Below are 24,165 nucleotides of genomic sequence, written 5' to 3' on the forward strand. Positions count from 1 at the left end.
AGAAGTAAAGCTGTGAGTACCGGGCGTGAGTCGTGCTTCGGTAGCTCAGTTGGTAGAGCACTTGCCCGCGAAAGGCAAAGGTCCCGAGTTCGAGTCTCGGTCGGGCACACAGTTTTAATCTGCCAGGAAGTTTCATATCAGCGCACACTCCGCTGCAGAGTGAAAATCTCATTCTGGAAACATCCCCCAGGCTGTGGCTAAGCCATGTCTCCGCAATATCCTTTCTTTCAGGAGTGCTAGTTCTGCAAGGTTCGCAGGAGAGCTTCTGTAAAGTTTGGAAGGTAGGAGACGAGGTACTGGCAGAAGTAAAGCTGTGAGTACCGGGCGTGAGTCGTGCTTCGGTAGCTCAGTTGGTAGAGCACTTGCCCGCGAAAGGCAAAGGTCCCGAGTTCGAGTCTCGGTCGGGCACACAGTTTTAATCTGCCAGGAAGTTTCATATCAGCGCACACTCCGCTGCAGAGTGAAAATCTCATTCTGGAAACATCCCCCAGGCTGTGGCTAAGCCATGTCTCCGCAATATCCTTTCTTTCAGGAGTGCTAGTTCTGCAAGGTTCGCAGGAGAGCTTCTGTAAAGTTTGGAAGGTAGGAGACGAGGTACTGGCAGAAGTAAAGCTGTGAGTACCGGGCGTGAGTCGTGCTTCGGTAGCTCAGTTGGTAGAGCACTTGCCCGCGAAAGGCAAAGGTCCCGAGTTCGAGTCTCGGTCGGGCACACAGTTTTAATCTGCCAGGAAGTTTCAGCCCTTATGTAGTTACTGTTGTGACATGCTGTCACTTAATTCATTTATCTGTTTTGAAGGGAGTAATGAAGCACTTCCTGGACTACTACAGCTACAATCTACAACTCAGAGAAGACATTTTGTTGAGATATTTAGCATTTGTTACAAATATGTCTCATTTTTATGACCAGTGATGTATGGGACAAAGCACAAGAAATGTGTGTAGTGCATGGACTATGTGAGGAACTTGTGACCTCCACCATACTAATGCTACTAACTGAGAAAACTTATATAATCAGTATTACAGTCTCACAAAATTGTGATAATAGTAATGATCTTTTGAAAATCATTTATTTTTGTGACTAACACAGAATCAAATTGTTTAGTTTATACCCCTCAGAAAATTTCATTTCGTCCCTCGGGGTAATTGCCCCTAGGTTAGGAACCATTACAGTAGACAAAATACGTAATTGTGAATTATCAAAACAGTTATGTGTCTGGGTAGAAGACTTGCTATTTTCAACAGAGCACTGGTTCTTAATGAAAATCAGTACCTGCAGCAAAGTCATGCAACTGACCTTCAACCTAAGTAAATGCAACATAATGGTTCCAATAGATGAACAGACCCTGTACTGTTCGGCAACACAATTAATGATCAGTCCCTGTAACTATGCACAACTGTTAAATATCCAGGAGTATGTATCTGGAGTAACTTAAAATTGATCAACAACATGAGTCTGTTTGTGGAGCAAATGCCAGACGGATTTACTGCAAGAATCCCAGGGAAGTGAAATTCACACATGAAGGTCATTTACAAAACCATTGTCAAGTATCACACCCACACACGCACGCGCGCACACGCGCGCGCGCGCGCGCGCGTGCGCGCCCACACACACACACACACACACACACACACACACACACACACACACAGAGAGAGAGAGAGAGAGAGAGAGAGAGAGAGAGAGGAAATTAAAAGAATAGTTGTGCAATTTGCCACGGATTATTTGCAATGTAATCACCATAACTATTAATACATGTACCCCATTGTGAGACAAGATAGTCAGTGGCTTCACAGAAAAGTATTTGTGGTTGTATACAGAACCATGACTGTACCCACGTGTCCACCTCTTCAGGCAAAGCAAATCAATGGCCACAAATGTCTTTCTTTAAGGCTCCAAATATATGAAAATCACATGGGGAGAGACTGACACTTAATGGAGGAGATCTAAGGGTTTCTCAGTAAAACTTCAACGGTGAAGTTGAAACAACCTTGGCAGCATTGTCACCTGGATGGAATCGCGGTTCCATAGGCGACCGCAAATATTTTCCCATGATGGCCTTGACCATCTTGTCTCACAATGGGATAAATGTATTAACAGTTATGGCAATTACTTTTCAAATAATAAACATTTTGCTTACTTTTATCCCATCTGTTTTGTTTTTCAATACAAACAACTTTCTGTGGAGGGCAGCCACAGCTCAGAAACATTATTAGTAACAGTAACAACACTCAATAATGATTAAAATTATCATAAAAATTACAACAATTAAAATGTCTAGAATGATGAGGTGTTTCCAAAAGCCACATAGCTGTATGAAGGTGCTTTGTTCACAACTACCGGTTTCACCTCAGTATAGATGCATCTTCAGGGAATGGAATATCATGTGACTAGGGGCTCCCATTGGGTAAACCGTTTGCTGGGTGCAAGTCTTTTGATTTGATGCCACTTCGGCAACTTGCACGTTGATGGGGATGAAACAATGATGATTAGGACAACACAACACTCAGTCCCCGAGTGGAAAAAAATCTCCGACCCAGCTGGGAATCGAACCCAGGCCTTTGGGATTGACAGTCTGTCACGCTGACCACTCGGCTACCAGGAGCAGACACCTTCAGGTTTATAATGGATATATTTCCATAATGTAGATGGGCAATTATGGAGTGCCAGTTTTTGGGAAAGTTGAACCACATGGTAGCTTGTCATAATGAAATTGAGTACACCCAAAAGATGCCTGTAAAAATGTACAAAGCATGATCACTGAAGGAGCTAGGCTGGATAACACCACATGGGATACATTATAATACCCAGTAGACACCAACTGTATAAAACCAGTGAAGTAAAACTTAAAGTCCCCTGTAACGTGCTTGCTTCTGTTGTATTGATAGATGGCCAATGTGGCATAAGCAGCACGTGGAGGCTAGCAATACACTGGAAGACCTGCCCCTTGTATTTCAACAGCATGAGAGCATCCCAGAAATCCTTGAAAAAAACTCCAATGGTGCAAGATGTTGCTGTTCTGAGAGCTCACATTACAAGAGAAAATGAGATTAATATTACTTTTTCAAATTTTACCTCTTGTAATGAGCATGAGGATCAGATTAGAGAATGTTAGAGAGGTTGAGAATGGTAATGAATCCATATCTTCCCATACATCTTTTACAAATAGAATAAAGGAAAGGTAGATGTTTAGAAAAGGGAAGTTGCCACACACGCACAGACTGAGTGTGATGGTGGAATGACGGCTGTTTAGTGCTGGAAATGGAAACAGGGAAGGGGCTGAATGGGTGAGGACAATGACTAACAAAGGTTGAGGCCAGGAGGGTTACAAGAACATAGGATGTATTGCAAGGAAAGTTCCCACCTGTGCAATTCAGAATAACTGGTGTTGGTGGGAAGGATCCATATGGCACAGGCTGTGAAGCAGTCATTGAAATGAAGGATGTCATGTTTGGCTGCAGGCTCAGCAACAGGGTGGTCCACTTGCTTCTTGGCCACAGTTTGTCGATGGCCATTTAAGCAGACAGACAGCTTGTTGGTTGTCATGCCCACATAGAATGCAGCGCCGTGACTGCAGCTTAGCTTGTAGTTCACATGACTGGTTTCACAGGTAGCCCTGCCTTTGATAGGATAGGTGATGTTAGTGACCGGATTGGAGTAGGTGGTGGTGGGAGGATGTGTAGGACAGGTCTTGCATCTATGTCTATTACAGAGGTGTGAGCCGTGAGGTAAGGGGTTGGAAGCAGGGGTTGTGTAAAGATGGACGAATATATTTTGTAGCTTCAGTGGATGGTGGAGTATCACTGTGGGAGGAATGGGAAGGATAGTGGGCAGGACATTTCTCATTTCAGGGCACAACGAGGGGTAGTCAAAATGCTGACAGAGAATGTAATTCAGTTGCTCCAGTCCTGGGTGGTACTGAGTTACGAGGGGAATGCTCCTCTGTGGCCGGACAGTTGGACTTTAGGAGGTGGTGGGAGACTGGAAAGATAAGGCATGGGAGATCTGTTTTTGTACAAGGTTGGGAGAATAATTATGATCTGTGAAGGCTTCAGCAAAACTCTCAGTATTTCGAGAGGGACCACTGATCACCGCAATGGTGTCTAGGCTGTACGAAAGGGACTTCTTGGTATGGAACGGGTAGCAGCTGTCAAAGTGGAGATATTGATGATGGTTAGTAGCCATCTTTGAGATGGAGGTCAATATTTAGGAAGGTGGCTTGTTGGGTTGAGTAGGACCAGGTGAAGCAAATGGGGGAGAAGTTGTTGAGGATCTGGTGGAATGTGGATAGGGTCTCCTCACCCTCAATCCAGAACATGAAGATGTCATCAATGAATCTGAACCAGGTGAGGGGTTTAGGGTTCAGGGTTTTTAGGAAGGATTCCTCTTGATGGCCCATCAATAGGTTGGCATAGGTTGGTGCCATGTGGGTGCCCTTAGCCATACTCTGGATTTGTTTGTAGGTAATGCCTTCAAAGGAGAAGTAATTGTGGGTGAGGATGTTATGGCGACTAGGAAGGTTGGTTTGGAATCTGTTACGCATTGGGAAAGGTAGTGTTAAATAGTGGTAAGGCCATAGGAATTAGGAATGTTAGTGTAGAGGGAAGTGGCATCAATAGTGATGAGCAGGGCATCGTGTGGTAGATGGACAGGAACTGTGGAGAATCGGTGGAGTAAATCGTTGGTATCTTTTATATAGGAGGGTAGGTTCTGGGTAATAGGTTGAAGGTGTTAGTCTATGAGAGCAGAGATTCTCTCAGTGGGGGCACAGTAACAGGCCACAATGGGGCGTCCTGGGTGGTTAGGTTTATGGGCTTTAGGAAGCATGTAGAAGGTAGGAGTGTGGGGAGTGGTAGGGGTGAGCAGAGAGATGGACTCCGGGAAGAGTTTCTGGGATGGGCCTAAGGATTTGAGTAGTGACTAGAGAGCCTGATGGATTTCTGTAATGGAGTCACTGTGGCAAGGTTTGTAGGTGGCACCTGACAGCTGGTGGAGTCCTTCTGCCAGGTAATCCTTGTGGTTCAAAACAACAGTGGTGGAGCCTATGTCAACAGGTAGAATTATAAGGTCAGGATCAGTTTTAGATGGTGGACTGCAGTTCTTTCTGTGGATGTAAGGTTAGTTTGCATGTTGAGGGATTTAGTAATGATGGTGAGGCAAGGTTTGAGGTTAAGAAATTCTGGAAAGTTAATAGGGGGTGATTTGGGGACACTAGGGGTGGATCACGGTTGGATGGAGGAGTGAACTGAGTTAGGCAGGGTTCAACATTGCTCTTTGGTTGAGTCTGATTGGTAGGAGTGGCTAGTGAGGTACTTTTTTACTTTCTACCTGAAACCTGTAGAAAATTTTCATGGCAAAATATAAAAATATGTTCAGAACCACAGAGAGGTACACAGTCCATATGCAAATTATTTCTATTTCTAGTATTAAGGTTGTGACTTGCTGAGTTCATCCTAAGTACATTTGTATTATTAATCACAAATACTGTCATGGAGTTCTTACTCCCTCTAAGAACCCCATGCCCCTGAAGAGACTTCTGCAAGATGTTGGGTTATCAACTTTACACAATATTCTTATCACACATGTGTGCAGAATAAACACTTTTTCCATCTTGGCTGCAATGCCCCAGAAGATTATGCTGTAGCACAGAACTGAGAGGAAGTATGTAAAGTATGCTAACAATTTAGTCTGCAGTTCAATACAGAGAGTCATAGCTCTCAATGCAAACAGAACTGATCTTTATAACTAATTTACCACTATGCTTGTGCCACCTCACTTCATTATCCATCTGGAACCCAGGAACTTCACAAATGGAGTCTCATCCAGTGTATGCCCATTGATCTCTAATTCTGGTCAACTGCCAGTCTCCGTACTAAGAAATCTCCATAGATCTTCTTGCATTTCACTACACCTGTCCCTTGATATACACTCAAAGTTACGGTCACATATGAAGACTTCTCTCTGTTCAGAATGCTATGCTGCACTCTATTTGTCAGCAACTCTTCAGTCAAATCACAAAGTTTGTCTCATATGAGGTGGAATCCAAAATTTTTGGGACTGGTGCTGCCATCTGGAAAGTAGATCTTTGCACCACTAGGTGGAGAGAGCTGCATATCTGATGAGTCAGTGTGCGGAGTGGCATTCAGCTGGGAGGACATGTTGCATGTCCACAGTGATTTCCATAATACTTAGCTTGTAGTTCACATGACTGGTTTCACAGGTAGCCCTGCCTTTGATAGAATAGGTGATGTTAGTGACAGGATTGGAGTAGGTGGTGGTGGGAGGATGTGTGGGACAGGTCTTGCATCTATGTCTATTACAGAGGGAACTTTTTGGTGTGTGGTGATTTTAGGATGGATTCGCGAACAGAACAGCACGTGTGTATCAAATTCTGTGCAAATCTCGGGAAAGGTGCTACAGAGACCCATGCAATGATTCAACAAGTGTATGGGGGACAGAGCATAAGCCGTACGCGTGTGTTTGAGTGGCATGCTCAGTTCAGGGCCTGCCATACAGACATCGAAGATGATGCTCAAACTGGAAGGCCCATTAGCTGCACAACTCCAGACATTGTTGCCAAACTTCAACAATTGGTTCATGTGGATCGACGTCGGACCATTCGAGACCTTGCGGATGAAGTGGGTATTAGTTATGAGACATGTCAATGAATGTTGACTGATGAATTTGGCATGTGTTGCTGCAAAATTTGTGCCAAGGATCTTGACTGCCAATCAGAAGGCACAGCGTGTTGAAGTGTGCACGGACCTTCGTCAGACTGCATCTGATGATCCAACCTTCTTGTCATGGGTTATCACTGGCCATGAGAGCTGGATTTGTGGTTATGACCCAGAGACAAAGCATTAATCATCCCAGTGGAGGTGCCTGGGCTCTCCAAGACCCAAAAAAGCAAGACAGGTGAAGAGCATGACCATCGTTTCCTTTGATACCAAGGGAATTGTGCACAAAGAATTCGTCCGACCCAACCATACAGTGAATTCCGCGTACTACTGTGACGTTTTGCGACAGCTCCATTAAAATGTGCAGCGACGACTGCCTGAACTTTGGCGTCACAGGAAGTGGCTGCTGCATCCTTGCTCACCAGGACCTTTTTGGCAAAAAACTACTTGGCGGTTGTACCGCACCCACCGTACTCATCAGATTTGGCACCTTGCAACTTCGCACTATTCCCAAAACTGTAACTCAAGTTGAAAGGCCATTGGTTCAACACTCTAGAGAGGATTCAAATAGCATTGCTGGCAGTGACAAACAACCTCAAAGAAAAGGACTTCCAGAAAACGTTTGACCAGTGGCAGAAGTGCTGGGACTGGTGTGTATGTGCAGATGGGAACTACTTCGAGGGTGATGGTGACCATTAGTCCAAAGGTAAGGTTTTCAACAGATGGGAGCACCAGTCCCAAAAATTTTGGATAGCACCTCATATTCTGAATGCTCATATTTCATTCAATAAGTGACAGCATGGTACTGAATCAAATGCTCTCCAGTAGTCAAGAAATGTGGAATCGACCTGGTGACCAGTGTGTACTGCTTTCTGTGTCTTGTGGACAAACAGAGGAAGCTGTGTTTCATACAACTGTTGTTTTCAGAAATTTGTGTTGATTCATACAGAGAAGATTTTGGTCTCCAGAAAGATCATAATATGCAAGCATGTGTTACAAAATTCTACAACACACTAATATCAGTGAAATATTTCTACAGTTTCATGCATCTGTTTGACAACCATTCTTGAAAATGGAAATGATTTAAATGTTTTTCCAATGAGTAGGAATCTATGGTAGGCTGCTCTGCAGCTGAAACTGTGCTGTGCCAGCAATCCTGGTGGTCGTTTTGCTTAATAGATTGCTACACACCATATAGTGGAGATGTTCAGTCTCTAGTCACTCCCTCCCCCCTTCCCCACCACCACCACCACCTAACATTCTATCATCCAGCCACAGAGGAGCATTTTCCTCATGACCCAGTACTATTCAGGACTGGAGCAACCGAATTAGTTTCTGTGCCAGGGTTTTGATTACCTCTCAGTGTGCCCTGAAATGAGGAATGTCCTACCCACTGCCCTTCCCACCCGTCCCACAATGGTATTCTGCACCAACCATTGAATCTACACAATATCCTCACCCATCCCTACACAACCCCTGCTCTCAACCCCTTGTCTCATGGCTCATATCCCCATAATAGATCTAGATGCAAGGCCTGTCTCATACATCCTTCCCCTCCAGTCCAATCACAAGGCAGGGCTGCCTGTGAAACCAGTTATGCGATCTGCAAGCTAAGGTGCAACAACTATGTGGGCGTGACAACCAACAAGCTGTCTATCCACATGAATGGCCACTGACGAACTGTGGCCAAGAAACAGCTGGACCACCCAGTTGCTGGGCATGCTGTCCAACACGACATTCTTTATTTCAATGAGTGTTTTATAGCCTGTGCCATCTGGATCTTTCCTACCAACACCAGTTTTTCTGAATTGTGAAGGTGGGAGTGCTTCCCTGTTCCCATTCCAGCATTACACAAACTGCTATTCCAGCAACGTGCCCCCAATCTTTTTTTTTACTTCTCTCCTTTTCTGCTCCCCTCCCCCCTCTCCCCACCAATCCCCACTCCCACCCTCAGTCTAACACCCCAACTGAACTTAGCTGCCTAGCTCCACCCCATCCCACAAGCAGCCCTTTACTGTCCACCACCCCTATGCTGCTATCCCTCCCACACCCTGCCCCAGCCTCCTCCTTACCCCCACCACCCAGACTGCCTCTCCCATCATGTGCTGCTGCTCACAGTCTGGATTCAGCAGCTAGAGACAGTTGTCATGTGTGTGTGTTTTGTCTAATTCAGAAGAAGGCCTTTTGGCTGAAAGCTTACTTGCTTAGCAGTCTTTCTGTTGTGCCTGTTTGTACCACAGGAGCCCATGGCACAGGAAATGTTTCAAATGTTCGTCATTGGTTTCTCTTCTCTCTGACAAAGGACTTCCCTTTCAAAGTTGAGCATGCAGTGTGTCCATGGAGCATTGCAGACAATCGTCCTTGTTGCAAATGTACCAGTTTCTCACAGACATTGTTGTAGTCAGATGAAAATAGTATGTGAAGAACAACGACAATCCGATACTTGCATTGTGCATCCCTACTGTGATGTACCCTACTGTGAAGCCGAACCTTTGAAAGTGGTTTGATCTTCACACATATTTTATATCTAAATTGTACATTTATGGACATGGGTTCTTTATCAGAACTTTATCTACTATTTCTCTCTACAACCCCTAGAAGCCTGTAATTAAGAATTGTGAAAAGCATTGTGCAAGCATTCACTGAAAACATTGTTTTGCTAAATTCAATAGTGCTTGAAATACTCAAGGTTAACAGTCAAGGTATGCCCCTTGTGCTTTGTTGTAATGGTTAACCAGTAAAAGTTTTACACATTGGAATAAGTATTACATCATCATTGTTTATGTCCAGGGAGTGTTGCTGCAGTGTGTTATAAAAATGTGGAAAAAATGAAGGACAAGAGAGATTATCATTGGCATGAAGATCATTTAATCAGAGATATAAGAATTAATTGTGACAATGAGGATATGACAATTAGGGTGATAGAGAGAGAGAGAGAGAGAGAGAGAGAGAGAGAGAGAGAGAGAGAGAGAGAGAGACAGAGAGAGAGAGTGGGGGGGGGGGCTAAGCTACTTGTTCTATATTACCTTGTGTGTCTGTTGCAAGCTCTGTGCTACTGAACCCAGAGCTTCCACTGTGAGATGAGAGGTCACTGAGTGTCGTCCCTCCTGGCCCACCGGAGATAGGATGTGCGTTGTCCACCTGGCCGTCGGGTGCAATCTCACCGGCCCGCTGCAAGGACTGCTCGAGGTGGCGCAGCCGGATGATCTTCTCCCCCAGCAGGCTCTTGGTGCGGTGCAGGCTCACCTCCATGTCCGTCAGCTCCCGCTCCTCCTGCCGGTACAATTCCCTCTCATTACCTCAAGAGTAGTCGCACACTTAAGTGGAAACAATTTACTTAGCATATCACGGTTCGGATTCCGCAAAGGTTGCTCCGCTGAGAATGCTATTTATACATTCTCTCATCAAATTGTACAAGCCTTAAATAATAATATATCTCAAGTTGGTATTTTTTGTGATCTCTCCAAGGCTGTTGATTGTGTAGATCATGACACTCTCTTAGAAAAACTCAAATTTTATGGAACTCATGCATTTACATGACTGGTTTGAATCATACTTGACAAACAGAATGCGAATGAAAAAGGTTGCCCTGAATAATTAAGAAAGGTTTGGAAAGGTAATAAATTTTGGAGACTGGATGGGAGAAAAAAGAAAAGAAAAACCATGAAGGGGGTCCCACAGTGTTCAATTTTTGGACCAACCCTATTCCTTGTATATGTGAATGACCTTCCACTTAAAATTCAACAACCAAAATTGCTAGTTTTGATAGGCGACACTGGCGTTATAATAAATCCCATTAGAGAGAAAACAACAGGAGAGTTTTCAAAGAATTATTAAGTGGCCCTCTGAAAACTGACTCTCCCAAAATTTTGAAAAAATGCACTACATTCAGTTCTGTACAGCAAACAGAGTCATACTAACAATTGATGTAGCACATGAGCAGGAGTCAGTAAGTAGGATAGAATGCTCCAAATTTCTGGATGTATGTATTGATGTAAAATTGGAACTGGAAGAAGCTCATTACTGAGCTTCTCAAACAATTAAGTCAACTACTTTTCCTCTTTGCATAACTGCTAATCTCAGAAACAAATGTATCAACCTACTGACATATTTTGCAGTTTTCCACTCAATAATGTCATACAGAATAATTTTCTGGGGTAAGTCATCATTTAGAAAAGACGTACTGATTGCACAAAAGCAGGCAGCAAGAATAGTATGTGGTGTTCACCCACGGGCATCATGTAAGTATCTCTTTTAGGAGCTATGCATTTTAACTGCACCGTCACAATAAATATTTTTGTTAATGAAATTTCATCGTAATTTCGACCACAATTTGAAAAGATCAGTGATGTACATGCCTACAACTGTAGAGGAAAAAATGACCTTTATTAACTATTGTTAAAGCTGTCAGTGGCTCAGAGAGGAGATAACATGCAGCAATAAAATTTTTTGATCATTTGCCCAATAGCATAAAATGTATGACAAGTTGTGAACAAGTTTTAAATCTAATTTAAAGCCGCTGCTCCTGGACAACTCCTTCTATTCCACTGGCAAATTTCTATTTGAAAACTGGTAGCCAATTAAAAAAAGGGGGCTTGTCTTTAAGTGCCATTGCACAAGTAGGAATAAAATGATAATGTGTTCATTGATGTTGCTAATAATTTATACATATAAACTGACTCTCTTCATATCATTTCGATAAAAGAATTGTTCAAATGATCTATTGAACTTGTAACTAACTAACTAACTACAAACCCTATGACTTATCTAGGACAGTGTTTCTCTACCTTTCAGGATTTTTGTCCCAGTTTTCAATCATAATTTTCATTGGACCTCTCTCCTCCCACCTCCCCCCCCCCCTAACCCCCCACCTCCTTCCTCATATTTGTCTGGAGTGTAGACTGGTATGAAAGTGAAACATGTACAATAAATGGTTCAGCCAAAAAAGAATAGATGCTTTTGAATGTTGTGGTACTGATGAATGCTGAAGATTAGCTGGGTACATTGGATAACTAATGAAGAAGTGTGAAATTAAATCAGGAAGAAAATAAATTTGTCGCACAACTTGACTAAAAGATCAGTTTATATGACAGATCCTGATGCATCAAGGGATAGTTAATTTGGTAATGGAGGGAAGTTGGACGGGGGATTTGTTGTAGAAGGAAGCGGCGGTATGCAGGTTCAATTGGATGTAGGCTGCGGTACCTCCGAAAAGATGAAAAGACTTGCACAGGATAGACTAGCATGGAGAGCTGCATCACACCAGCCTTTGGACTGAAGACCACAAGAAAAATTTCAATAAATATCTTCTTTAATTTAAAAGCTAAAATTAATGGTATTGTTTAAATATGCATGTATATGTGCAATTGGATATGATAAATAATGCATGTTTGTAAAAGTTGGGTATTTTATATATATTGTAATATAAACAGTACCTTATATAACTGATCAAGCATAGACCTCGCAGATGGTCCTCTCCCTTCTTGCCTCTGCCTCAGCTCATTCTGTCGAGCCTGGAAACTATCTCGCTGCATCCGCAAAAAATCTTTAGCTCGACGAACCGAGTCCCGTTCTAGGTGAATGCGGTGTCGGAAGAACTCAAGCTCTGAGCTGCCAAACTTCCCTATAAATTTGCAAACAGGAGTAACATATTGGTAACCCTGAAATCAGGTTCTTTGAGAACACAAAGGTAAGTATCTGTTTCACTGAAAATAATAATATGTAAGTTTAGATTAGTAGAAATGCTATATTTCATTTCATTACAGGATTGCTGCAATAAATTACAGTAAAAATATAGAATTCTTACTCAACATATGTAATTTAAATATGTAAACTGAGGAGGAGTGAGACACAGCCGCCGACAGCACCGATGACTATAGGGCCCATGGACATACAAATTAGAAAAACAAATTGTTTTGGAAGGTAGGGACATAGAAGTAGTTGTTATTTTGTCTACTCATCTCCAACTTTTCTCTTTGTAAATTCAAACTGTGGAAAAGTCAGTACAGTAACTCTGCAGGACTTTAGTTGTTCCAAAAGCAATGCAGTAGTTCTTGGTTTGTGGTAGAATTGTGATTACATTAATAAAGAAAAGGGTATGATTCAGAATGGTTGCTACAGTGTGGGAAATGTTCTAGTGCCTAAAAATAGATATCTGAATTTATTTTGTGTCTTACCAAAATTAATTTTTCAAGACAAAACCTGGAAAACAGTCCCAATAATCACAAATGGTCAGATTTCTCTGATACCACAACACACTGAGGTAATTACTGTTCACAGGTAGTTCACCAGGACCACATGTGCTTGTGTCAGTGCAGTATGCACAGCTTCACAGATTTATACATCTGTTTTGTTTTATTTATTTATTATGAATACCACTGATCCCAACAGCATTAGAGATGCCAGGATATAGGGTAAGTCATTGTTTTTCAATGATATTCATGATAGTACTATATCAATTAATTTTACATTATAATAGAGGAAAACAAACAAGATACATAATACAACAATTTTTGAAATTAAACTTTACACATGCATTATGAGATGTTTGTAATAGTATGCAGGGACTTCAGAAAGTTAAGTTACCCTTGTTGTTCTTACTGAGACTATTGCACAACAAGAGCTGAAATATGTGGACCAATGTGACTTTTGCGGGTAAAACAGCTAAATTGTACAAAGATTAACCATGAAATTCTGATAATGTATGGACCAAATGCAATGCTGTGTCAACATTTTTTCGGAAAGCTGAAGGAACAATAGGGGGGGGGGGGGGGGGGGGGGGGAGACAGAGAGATTTTCCAATGATGAGGATGTTCAAAAAGCAGTTCTCAAATGACTTTAGGAGCAAGGAGTGGATTTCTGTAGTTGAGGAACTGAACAATTGGTAGAACAGTCTGACCATTGTTTGCCAAGAGTTGGTGACTATGTCAAAAAATAGTGTCATGTATCTGTGTGACTCTGAAGGTAGTGCAACATACAATAAAAGTTACTTGGCATGCCATAATGATGTGCAACTTCTTAAAGTCCCTCATAATATCTCAATACTTGGGAGTCAATATGATATGTTTTATGACAAAAAAATAATATGTATTTATAGTCGCACTAGTTGAAAATGTCAATTATACAATAAAAATACACACATACACACTCATTTATGCTAAAGTTACACTAACTGAGTTGAATTTATTTTGCAACAGGTATTCTTTCAATTTGCTCTCAAATTATGGCGTTCAAGAGCAAGACTTTTGGTGTCTGCTAGCAGAGCTTTGAAAACTTTAATTCCTGAGTAATTTACTCCTTTCTGTACAAGCACAAAGACAATCTGGTTACTATGTAATTCCTATTTTGACCCCATATTGTCATCATGGTATGTACTATCAGTTTTGAAAAGAGAGTGGTTTTTATTAATGAAACATACAAGGAAGAAGATATATTGAGATGTCGTTGTGAAAACCTGTAGTTTTCTGAACAGATGACCCACTAGAGTGCCTCTGATGAGTACCACCCACAATCTATATCATTCTCTTCTGAACAATGGAAACTTCTTTTCCTTGGGCTGATTATTCTAAAAGATGTTGGTGTAAGACAACAATGCATGGAAATATCAAAACTAAGTAGCTCTGGTGCCATCCTAAGGCGTCGATGATGCAATTATGCTTAGTTGCGAAATGAAGCCTTTTTGATAGACCTAGGCTATTGTAGGACCAATTTAATTTGCCATCAGTCTGTACACTCAAGAATTTATCAACAGTCCATTTTCTGTATTTGTTGTTCACTACATTTTGCCGTATCACATATCAGTAGAACCCCATGATGTAACAATGTTGGTAACAAAATGGCAAGTTACCATCCATTGCTGATAGCAGTTGTGCAGGGTCCGGCAGACCTAATAGAGCATTCCTGCTGAGCACACCTTCGGCAGCTGTGTACTTTGGAAGCCCTCTACCACTGCAATATAGGATCACCACAGACAGCTGCTCAGTCCACTGGCATTTGGAGCCATTTCATTTCAGAACATTATGCAGAAGCTGCCTACTTGCTGCTCCGACTCCATCGCTATTGCTGTTGTGATTGCTGGACTCCATTTCTTATTGCATCATTTGTAATCAGTCTTTATATGTTTGGAGAAATACAAATTAAGTAAATCTTCTGTTTCCTGTGTTAACCTATTCGCTAATTGTGATGACTGTGCCCCCTCTGGATGAAACTGGAATTCCATTACTGTTCGTAATTGGTATCAATTGCTTCCAATCTGTTAGATAGCATTTAATCCATACTCTCTCAATTCTACTTCAGCAAATGAATTTTGTTCTATTTAGCTGAATTTATTGGTTGACACAGTTGAAGGGCTTTGACACATCACACAGAACTCCGACTGGTGGCAGTTTCTTGTTAAGAGATTGCAGAATTTGATCAGTGAAGGAGAAAATAGCATTATTTATAAAATGATTGGGCTCTATGCACCACTGTGAGCTATGCCGAGCATATATTCTCGTAATCAGTAGCTTCTGGGCAGTAGCACATCCATGGAAGTTGATTCTTCTGTCACCAATTTCTGGTTATTATGTGATTCTCAAGATCTATATCAGTCAGTTTTCTGTGCGTACTTAGGCAGAAGTAAGGTTTAAGGATTCTGTAACATATCTGTTTCTCTATTTGAAAAAAAAAGAAACACGGAATTATCCAATTAGATCTTGACAAAACTTTAAAGTGATACTGTAAATATTCAGAAATGTAGAATTACATACTCCATAAAATGCAAAATATTCATTGATGGAAAAAAGTCACAACACCAAAAAATAATTAATGCAGGGTAATGAAATTTCCAGGATACATTTGTGTAGGTAACCTATTTAAGTGATTAACACTGCAAGATCACAGGTTAATGTAAGCGCAAGATAAGCAATTGAAAATGTGAAATGGTACTACATTAATAACTGGTGTAACAGCCAGAATGTTGAATATGAGCATTCAGACATGCATCCATTGTCGTTGTACAAGTGGTGGATGTCAGTTTGTGGGATGGAGTTCCATACCTGTTGCACGTGGTCGGTCAGTATAGGGGCAGTTAATGCTGTTAGTGGATGATGCTGGAGTTGTCGTCCAATGATGCCCCGTCTGTGCTCAATTGGAGACAGATCTGATGGTTAATCAGGCCTAGGCAGCATATCAACATTCTGTAGAGCATGTTGGGTTATATTAGCATTATGTGGGAAAACATTATCCAGTTGGAAAATGCCCCTTGTAATGTTGTTCATGAATGGCAGCACAACAGATTGAATCACCACCCTGACATAGAGTTTTGCAGTCTGGGTAGGTGGGATAGCAATGAGAGTGCTCCTGCTGTCATGTAAGATCATACCACAGATAATGACCCCCCAGTGTAGGTTCAGTGTGTCTAGCATGCAGACAATTTTGTTGCAGGTCCTCCACTGGCCTCCTTCTAACCAACTCTTGGTCTTCACTGGTTTCGAGGCAGAACCATCTTTCATCAGAAAACATAACAGACCTCCACCCTGCCCTCCAACGAGCTCTCACTTGACACCACTGAAGTTGCAAACTGTGGTGGTTTGGGGTCAGTGGAATGCACACTACGAGGCATCTGGCTCAGAGCTGCCCTTGGGGCTACCAATTTGCAACAGTTCATTGTGTCACTGTGGTGCCCTCTGCTGCTCAGACTGCTGCAGCAAATACAGTGCAATACACGAGAGCCATATATTGAGCACTATGGTTTGCCCTCTCGGCAGTGCCTCGTGGTCATCCAGAGTCCAATCTTTTTGTGATTGTAAATTCTCGTGTCCGTCACTGCCAGCTATCATGTACGGTGGCTACATTCCTGCCAAGTCTTTCTGCAATATTGCAGAAGGAACATCCAGCTTCTTGTGGTCCTATTACATGACCCCTTTCAAAATCAATGAGGTGTTGACACTGGTGTCTTTGCCACCTTAAAGACAGTCTTAACTAATATCAACTTGCCATGACAAATCTCACATGTTCACGACCATTACAGCGTGCATTTAAAGCAAACCTGATTTGCATCCTCATAGTGGTGCTCCTACCACCACTCTTATGCGACAATGCATAATTTGAATAAACATCATCTTTCGTATATAGGAACAAGCCTACCAACTTTTGTTTATGTTGCAGAATTCCTCCTTGGTGTTGTGATTTTTTTCTGTCATTGTGGCTCATCATAGCTGCAAAATGCTTGAAGACAGACACTGAGTATTGAGTGAAACCCTGCAAAGAAGTTCTGAGAATTGGAATTAAGTGGGGAATCTAGAGCCCTCTACATATCACTCTAGTAGGGACCGAGAAGATGAGATTAGACTAATTAGAGGCGCACACAGATATTCAAGCAGTCATTCTTCCTGCACCCCATATGTCAGTGGAACTGACAGAAACTCTAATACCATATATGCCCAACTATAAGATGAGGCGTCTTCCCAAATAGATCATTTGAAAAATACAAGGCCACCGAACCCACATCTTCTCCTTGTTTCCCGTGGTACAAGCCTACAGTGACAATGAGATGACACAAAAACTGGCAACGAGTATAATGCAGTGCAGATTTTTGCTTGCTTCTCTTGTGTTTTAGCTTGCAGGGGTAGACTTTAAGTCACAGACAGGCACAGCAAAAAGACTGCTATACCTTTTAACTTTCAGTCTAAAGGCCATACATTCTGCATTTGTGAGTTGTGCTTGTGTGAATGTGCGTGTGTTTTCTACTTCAGAAGAAGGTCTTTTGGCCAAAAGCTAAGCTGCATAGCAGTCTTTGTTGTGCCTGTCTGCGACTGAATGTCTCGTATATTTGGTAAGGTAATATTATTGTTATTACATGCTGAACTTTCCATTGTTTAAATGTTGCCTACTTTTAGCCCACTATACTGGACAGTAATTTGTGCTGTAATACAGTACGTTTTACTTAAGGAGAAGCCATTCCAGCATTGACAAGGTTCACTGCTGCAACATGATGGATGTCATACTTCTGAGTTCTTAAAAGGTTGTGTACTTACAAAGCTGATAAAACAATTGAAGTTTTGCATTGGGTTGGAGATGACTCATCACACATTCATGAAGCTGGTAAAACATCTGAAGTTTTGCATTGGGGCAGAGATGAAAAACACACCAGCAAAATAATAGTAACATATCAGTGGATGCACTTATTTTTTAAATATAAATTTAATTCATGTTCTGGCAACTCCAGACTTACCGCTCCATTCCTTAAACTGATGACAAACTACATCCTCACTCACAATTATCTCTCGACTGAGAGGAAGATACACAGAAAAAGATGTAATGGTCAGAGGTAATAGTGTGCCACACTCACAGGCCATCTTGTTTATGCCCCCCTCCCCATAGAAGAAGCCTTCTTAGTCATCAAAGATCCTAAAAACCCTCATCTGGTTCAGGCTGATCGTTGACACCAATACAATTTGGACCTCAAAGCCTGACAATGTTGTCGTTTCTTCACAGCCGGGACATCTTTTGTGCTACCTGTCTTATCTTATCATCTTTAGCTTAATATGCCATTTTCTCGGACATCTATCTTCACCTCTCAACAGATCCCGACAAAACTCCATCCACACCAAAACCACCAACTGCTGATGATGTATCTACTTTGATAGCTGCCATACCTCAAAAAGAGTCCCCTGTCCCATCCTGAATTATGCGTGTGAGATTTTGCAAGGTAAATAGATGAATTGCCCAGGCCATATCCTCATATATTGCCAACACTCCAACCACTCTTTCTAAGAAACCCTTAACCCCCTCCAATTATTTCCCAGTATCACCTCAGACCTCAGACTGCAAAAGCTGTACCATTTCTTCTACATCGGCATCAGTTACCTTCCATCATGTGCTGGAAAGGAGACTACCCCCTTGTAATCCTTCCTGCTTCTCCCAAAGAGATACTTGCAGCTCACCCAATATATAAAAAAAGCCTGATTTGTGTGCTGCTCCAGCTTCCACCTCCTTTACACTTTGGTGACATGAGAAATATCCAGGTGCATCAGCTTTGTTGTGCATCTGCCAAGAACATACTTTCCAGCCCTGTCTGTGGTATCAGAGGGGATGCAGTTGTGTCACATACCAACTCCATTGTAATGTCTGAGCAGATTTTATTTGGAAATGACCACCTATTTGTCATTCACCTGGACTAATGACTACCATTAAATGATGACCATTATTCAGTTGACCGCTCACTCGCAGGGTATTGTGTGTGTGTGTGTGTGTGTGTGTGTGTGTGTGTGTGTGTGTGTCAAGGAGGGGGGGGGGGGAAGGAGGGGGATACAGAGGGGGAAGTATGTAACATGGAATCAAATATCATACCTGTGTCAGAGAAAGGGTAACGCAGATATGTGTCTGTGTGGCTAGCAGCTGGGAACTGGTCTTCGAGGTCTTCAAGGGTCCGCAGCTGGCGGCGCAAGTTTTCAACAGGCGAACAGCTTCTGCCACCATCACCATTGATCTCACCATCAATGTCGACGTCAATAGAGTGTGCTATATTGTTGTTGTTGTTGGCAGCATTATTGTTAGTTGTTCGCGCTGTCGGGGTGCTGTGGTGTCGACTGAACAGCTGTCGCCGCCGCCGAGTGCTGTTATTGTTGGTGTTGGAGTTGGTGTTGTTGCCAGCTGTGTTGTTGATGTTGTTGTTGTTGCTGCTCCCATTGGTGCCTCCTTTATTGATGTCATTTATGTTGTGTGCATCTCTCGCCTCACCTGCAAACATAGAAGCAGTATGGAGAGATTAAACAATTTTATAATATATTTAAGCTCTATCAGTCACTCTGCAAAGTGAAACAAGTCATGCTATTTGTTTTTGTATCAGTATTATAAAATAGCCCTTACATTACACTGGGAAACAATGGTTTATAGAAGCTTGAAAGCATAAAGTATGACAAGGTAATGTAACAAAGCAAAGCAAGCATGTATCTCATCCACATATCATTTGTAATTTGCTTCAGCCTGTATAAAAAGGCATAAAACTGTAGTAATAATGTGACAAAACAGCCAAACTTTAACCAATATCTTAACAAAGCTCTTTTGTGTATAAGTATGTTTATTATCAACATAATAATGCCATTAATATGTAGCAATGTCACTGTTGTGAGCAGGAATTGGCAATGCAGGCTAACAAAGGTCTCCTTCATATACTTCAGTCACTCTACAACAAAATTCAGAGACTGTCCTTTGATGTATGTACTATCTGCTTAATATTAGTTGTACAAGAATATGTAGTTGTGACAAATGAAAATTTACTTTTGTGTAAATATGGTTATCATATGCAGCAAGCAAAATCGTAGATGTCTGAGCCTTTCAAATAAAACATTATTGTTTGGAGTAGTCATTTTCTGTTATTGTTATGACTGTGTAACTTTAAGAATTTCATCTCCATCTGAGGAGTGATTGCTACATTTATACTTGTGAAACTATATGGATACTGTTTTGCATCAAACTGTACAAACAGTATTCATAGCTTTCATATTCAACACTTATTCTCCAGAAACTGAGAATGACCGTATGAATATGCTACATATTATATTGGTAGCATATGAGCTCCAAAAGTTTCTAGAGTAGGGAAAGAAAGGTTTTTATTAAATGAAGGGCCAAGTGAAGTGAAGCAGGGATTGGCACACTGGACCAAAAAGGGATTGGCACGCTGGACCAAAATTTTGAGGAAGAGAGATTCAAATCAAACTACAGCTATCAGGTTTCATGTTTTTTTACCATTTCCCTAAAGTACTTCAAGTGAATGCTTCCTTCAGAAAGACCCACCAAGTTGATTGATTGATAGTGTATCAGCCTCAGATGACACTTTCTGTACACAACCATCCAGATTGCTGTCTCCCTTAGTGTGCACATTCTTGAGGTGTGAGTTTTTCAAGGGCAAAGGTTACAACTTCCAATTTCCACCAGTCTCATCAGAATTGGGGAACAGAATTCCACAGTCATCCAAAATACCTCACCAGACCTACCTACTGCAGTTGTCAGAGGAAGAATCTACTTTGTGGATATCCACCATATGACAGCAGAGAATGGCTTTGAGGATGGCGCGAAAACTTGAACTTCCCTCTTTGACGCAATGTATGTATGCTAAAGAAAATAACTCTTATTTAAATCATTCACTACTTTGCAATTACTTCCTGCTGCTGTAATTTCTTAACCGACTGACTTCACTACAAAAAGGTGTACATTATTATAGTATTAAAATCTTAAATTCATCGACAAATAACACCAAAGGTCTATGCAATAACAGTGCATTATTTAAAAATAAAATAAAAAAATGTATATACTTGATTTTTATGATTTTGTAACAGAGATGTGTAGACCCCCCCCCCCCTTTTTTTTTACCTACACCTACACACACACACACACACACACACACACACACACACACACACACACACATATATATATTTCTACAGCTAAATTGTGTCAGCTGATACACAATGCTCCATTGCTCTAGTTTGAAAAAGGATTTGTCCAAAAGCTAGCAAGCTTTCAGTTTTGTTTATGTGCCTGTTGACAACTCAATGCCTCCACAGGTCCATGAACTGTGTGTTTTTTAAAAATTGGCTGTACTTTCCCTGACAGCCCTTGTTACATTTCCTATATCATTTGTTTTTATATATTTCTTTTTGAGTCATAGATCTTAATGTCTAAAACAATATAAAAGGACTGATGGAATATGTGCATAAATAAAAAAAATAAAAACATAAAGAGAGAACTGTAATGATGTACTTAAAAAATTAATTTTATTCAAATGAAGGAAATAGTGGTTCATACAGTTGTGGAATTTGTTTAAGTGGAAATATTGTGCAGGGACTACTTTTGAACAAAACTGCAATTGGAAGCATGGGCATTCAAAGCACTGTTTAGCCATCCATAATTATGTTTTCCATGGTCTCCCTTATCTGCCTAAGGCAGACATCACAGTAATTTTCTTGAAAGAAACATAGCCAGTTTCCTTGTGCAATCTGATCTTGTGCTCAATCTCTAATGACTTTCTATCAGTGGGATGCTAAAACTCGATTTTCCGTCTTTCAATAATTATGTCATTATTTGTCATTCATATCACTACATGCTACACATTTCTGTATGCATTTCAGAATAATGATTTTTTTTTTTTTGCATTGCTTAAGGAAATTATTTTGTGGAAGTATCACACTCTCATGGATATTTCACATTACAATGGAGTAAAAGCTTCTTTTTGCTCATGTCTTTGAAACTGGTGGATCCTCAATGGCATAGAAAACCCCAGTCCAGAACTCATGATTGAAATTACATTCCTGAGTATGTGGTATGGCCCACTTTCTGAGAGCAAAGTGGTGAATGAACAGCATTCTTACCTTACAGCAGTCTACATCTACATGTACACCAATACTCTGCAAACCACCATGAAGTGTGTGACAGAGATACTTCCCATTTAACCAGTCATTAAGGTTTTATCTCGTTCCACTCAAATTTGGAGCACAGGAAAATTGACTGTTTAAATGGCTCTGTGGGTGTTGCAATTACTCTAATTTTGTCGTCATGGGAAATGTAGGGGGCTGTAGTACGAGGGCGGTTCAAAAAGTAACCTCCGATTGGTCACAGTGCGGGTTGTGGGGGGAGTAGCGACGCCATCTGTGCGTTCACGCACTCAACAGGTCAGTTGGCATCAAGCCGTGGTCGAGTGAACGTCGTACCTGCGCTAGTTTAGTTTTTGTGGCAGTTTGAAATGTGTGCTGCAATAGAAAACCCCGCCAAATGTGAAGTGCGTGCTGTCATAAGGTTTTTTACAGCCAAAGGATATTCTGCAGCAGCTACTCATCGTGAGCTTTGTGCCGTGTACGGACCAAGAGTTATGAGTGAAGGAGTTGTCCGTGAATGGGTATGTTTATTTAAAAGTGGACGAGAAAACGTTCATGACGAAGAGAGGAGTGGTAGACCATCATTGGTGACTGACGAACTCGTTCAGACAGTTGATGCAAAAGTTCGTGAAAATCGACGTTTCTCAATGTCGGAGTTGTCTACTGGTTTTCCACAGATTTCTAAGACTCTCTTGTACGAGATAGTGACAGCAAGATTGGGTTACCGTAAGTTCTGTGCACGATGGGTGCCCAAAATTCTTACCGACCACCACAAAACTCAAAGAATGGCCTCTGCATTAGACTTTCTGTCACGTTATGAGGACGAAGGAGAACCATTGTTAAACAGAATCGTGATCGGTGACAAAACCTGGATTAAGTACGTGAACCCTGAGACAAAAGAACAATCAAAGATGTGAGCACATTCAAATTCGCCTACCAAACCAAGAAAAGCCTCGCAAGATTTTTCTGCCAGAAAACTGATGGCAACGGTGTTTTGGGATGCCAAAGGGGTGTTGTTGGTTGAATTCATGGAACGTGGTACGACCATTAATCAAGACGTGTACTGTGAAACAATAAAAAAGTTACGACGGGCTATACAGAACAAACGCCGTGGTATGCTGACTTCCGGTATCGTTTTTTTGCACGATAACGCCCGTCCTCACTCTGCTCGCAGAACAACGGCCCTTCTTGAGTCCTTCAAGTGGGACGTTATCAACCATCCACCTTACAGCCCAGACCTGGCGCCAAGTGATTATCACCTCTTCATGCATTTGAAGAAATGGCTCGGGTCACAGCGGTTTGATGACGACGAAGAGCTCAAAGATGCGGTCACAGGCTGGCTCCAGGCACAAGCGGGTGATTTTTATGCAGAAGGAATTTCAAAGCTTGTGAAGAGATACGATAAGTGCCTCAATCGCTATGGAGACTATGTAGAAAAATAGTGCAAAGATGTAGTTGTAAGATGTATATATTAAAATATTTTTATTTAACTTGGTGTATTTTTTTAAATCAACCGGAGGTTACTTTCTGAATGGCCCTCGTACATTCCTAAATTCCTCACTTAAACCTCGTTTTTGAATTTTTGTATGTAAGTTTTGAGTATCTGCCAGTTCAGTTTCTTCATCATCTCAGAAACACACTCCTATGGATCAAACAAACCTGTGACCATTTATGCTGCCCTTTTCTGCATACACTGAATGTCTGATGTTTATACTATTTGGTACGGGTCTGACATAACTGAGAAATACTGTGGGATGGGTCACGCAAGTGTTTTGTAAGTAATGTCCTTTGTAGACAGACTGCATTTTTCTAGTTTCCCACCAGTGAACTGAAGTATGTTATCTACCTTATCTATGACTGAGCTTATGTGATCATTCCACTGCATATCCCTACAAATTGTTACACTCAGGTATTTGTATGAGTTGAGCATTTCCAACAGTTACTTGGTGATATTGTAACCATAAGACACAAAATTTTTCTTCATTTTGTGAAGAGCACAGTTTTCCAAACATTTCAAGGAAGTTGCCAATCTTTGCACTAATTTGAAATCATATAAAAATCTGACTGAATATCTGCACAGCATTTTTCAGATAGTACTTCATAGATAAATGCATTACATGTGGGAAGTCTGAGATTA

At 41.4% G+C, this 24,165-nt stretch overlaps 1 protein-coding gene across 1 annotated transcript in view; it reads right to left on the reverse strand.

Moving 5' to 3' along the window:
- Positions 1–24,165, reverse strand: part of LOC124550937 (centrosomal protein of 164 kDa) — a 635,732-nt gene that overhangs the window by 13,365 nt on the left and 598,202 nt on the right. The window contains exons 19-21 of the mRNA XM_047125745.1: positions 19,006–19,395; positions 12,111–12,298; positions 9,702–9,948 (exon numbers count right to left, since the gene is read on the reverse strand). Coding sequence (XP_046981701.1) covers positions 9,702–9,948; positions 12,111–12,298; positions 19,006–19,395 — 825 coding nt within the window. The remainder of the gene's footprint in view (positions 1–9,701; positions 9,949–12,110; positions 12,299–19,005; positions 19,396–24,165) is intronic.

This window comes from Schistocerca americana, chromosome 9 (assembly GCF_021461395.2).
Source record: "Schistocerca americana isolate TAMUIC-IGC-003095 chromosome 9, iqSchAmer2.1, whole genome shotgun sequence".
NCBI classification, from domain to species: Eukaryota; Metazoa; Arthropoda; class Insecta; order Orthoptera; family Acrididae; genus Schistocerca; species Schistocerca americana.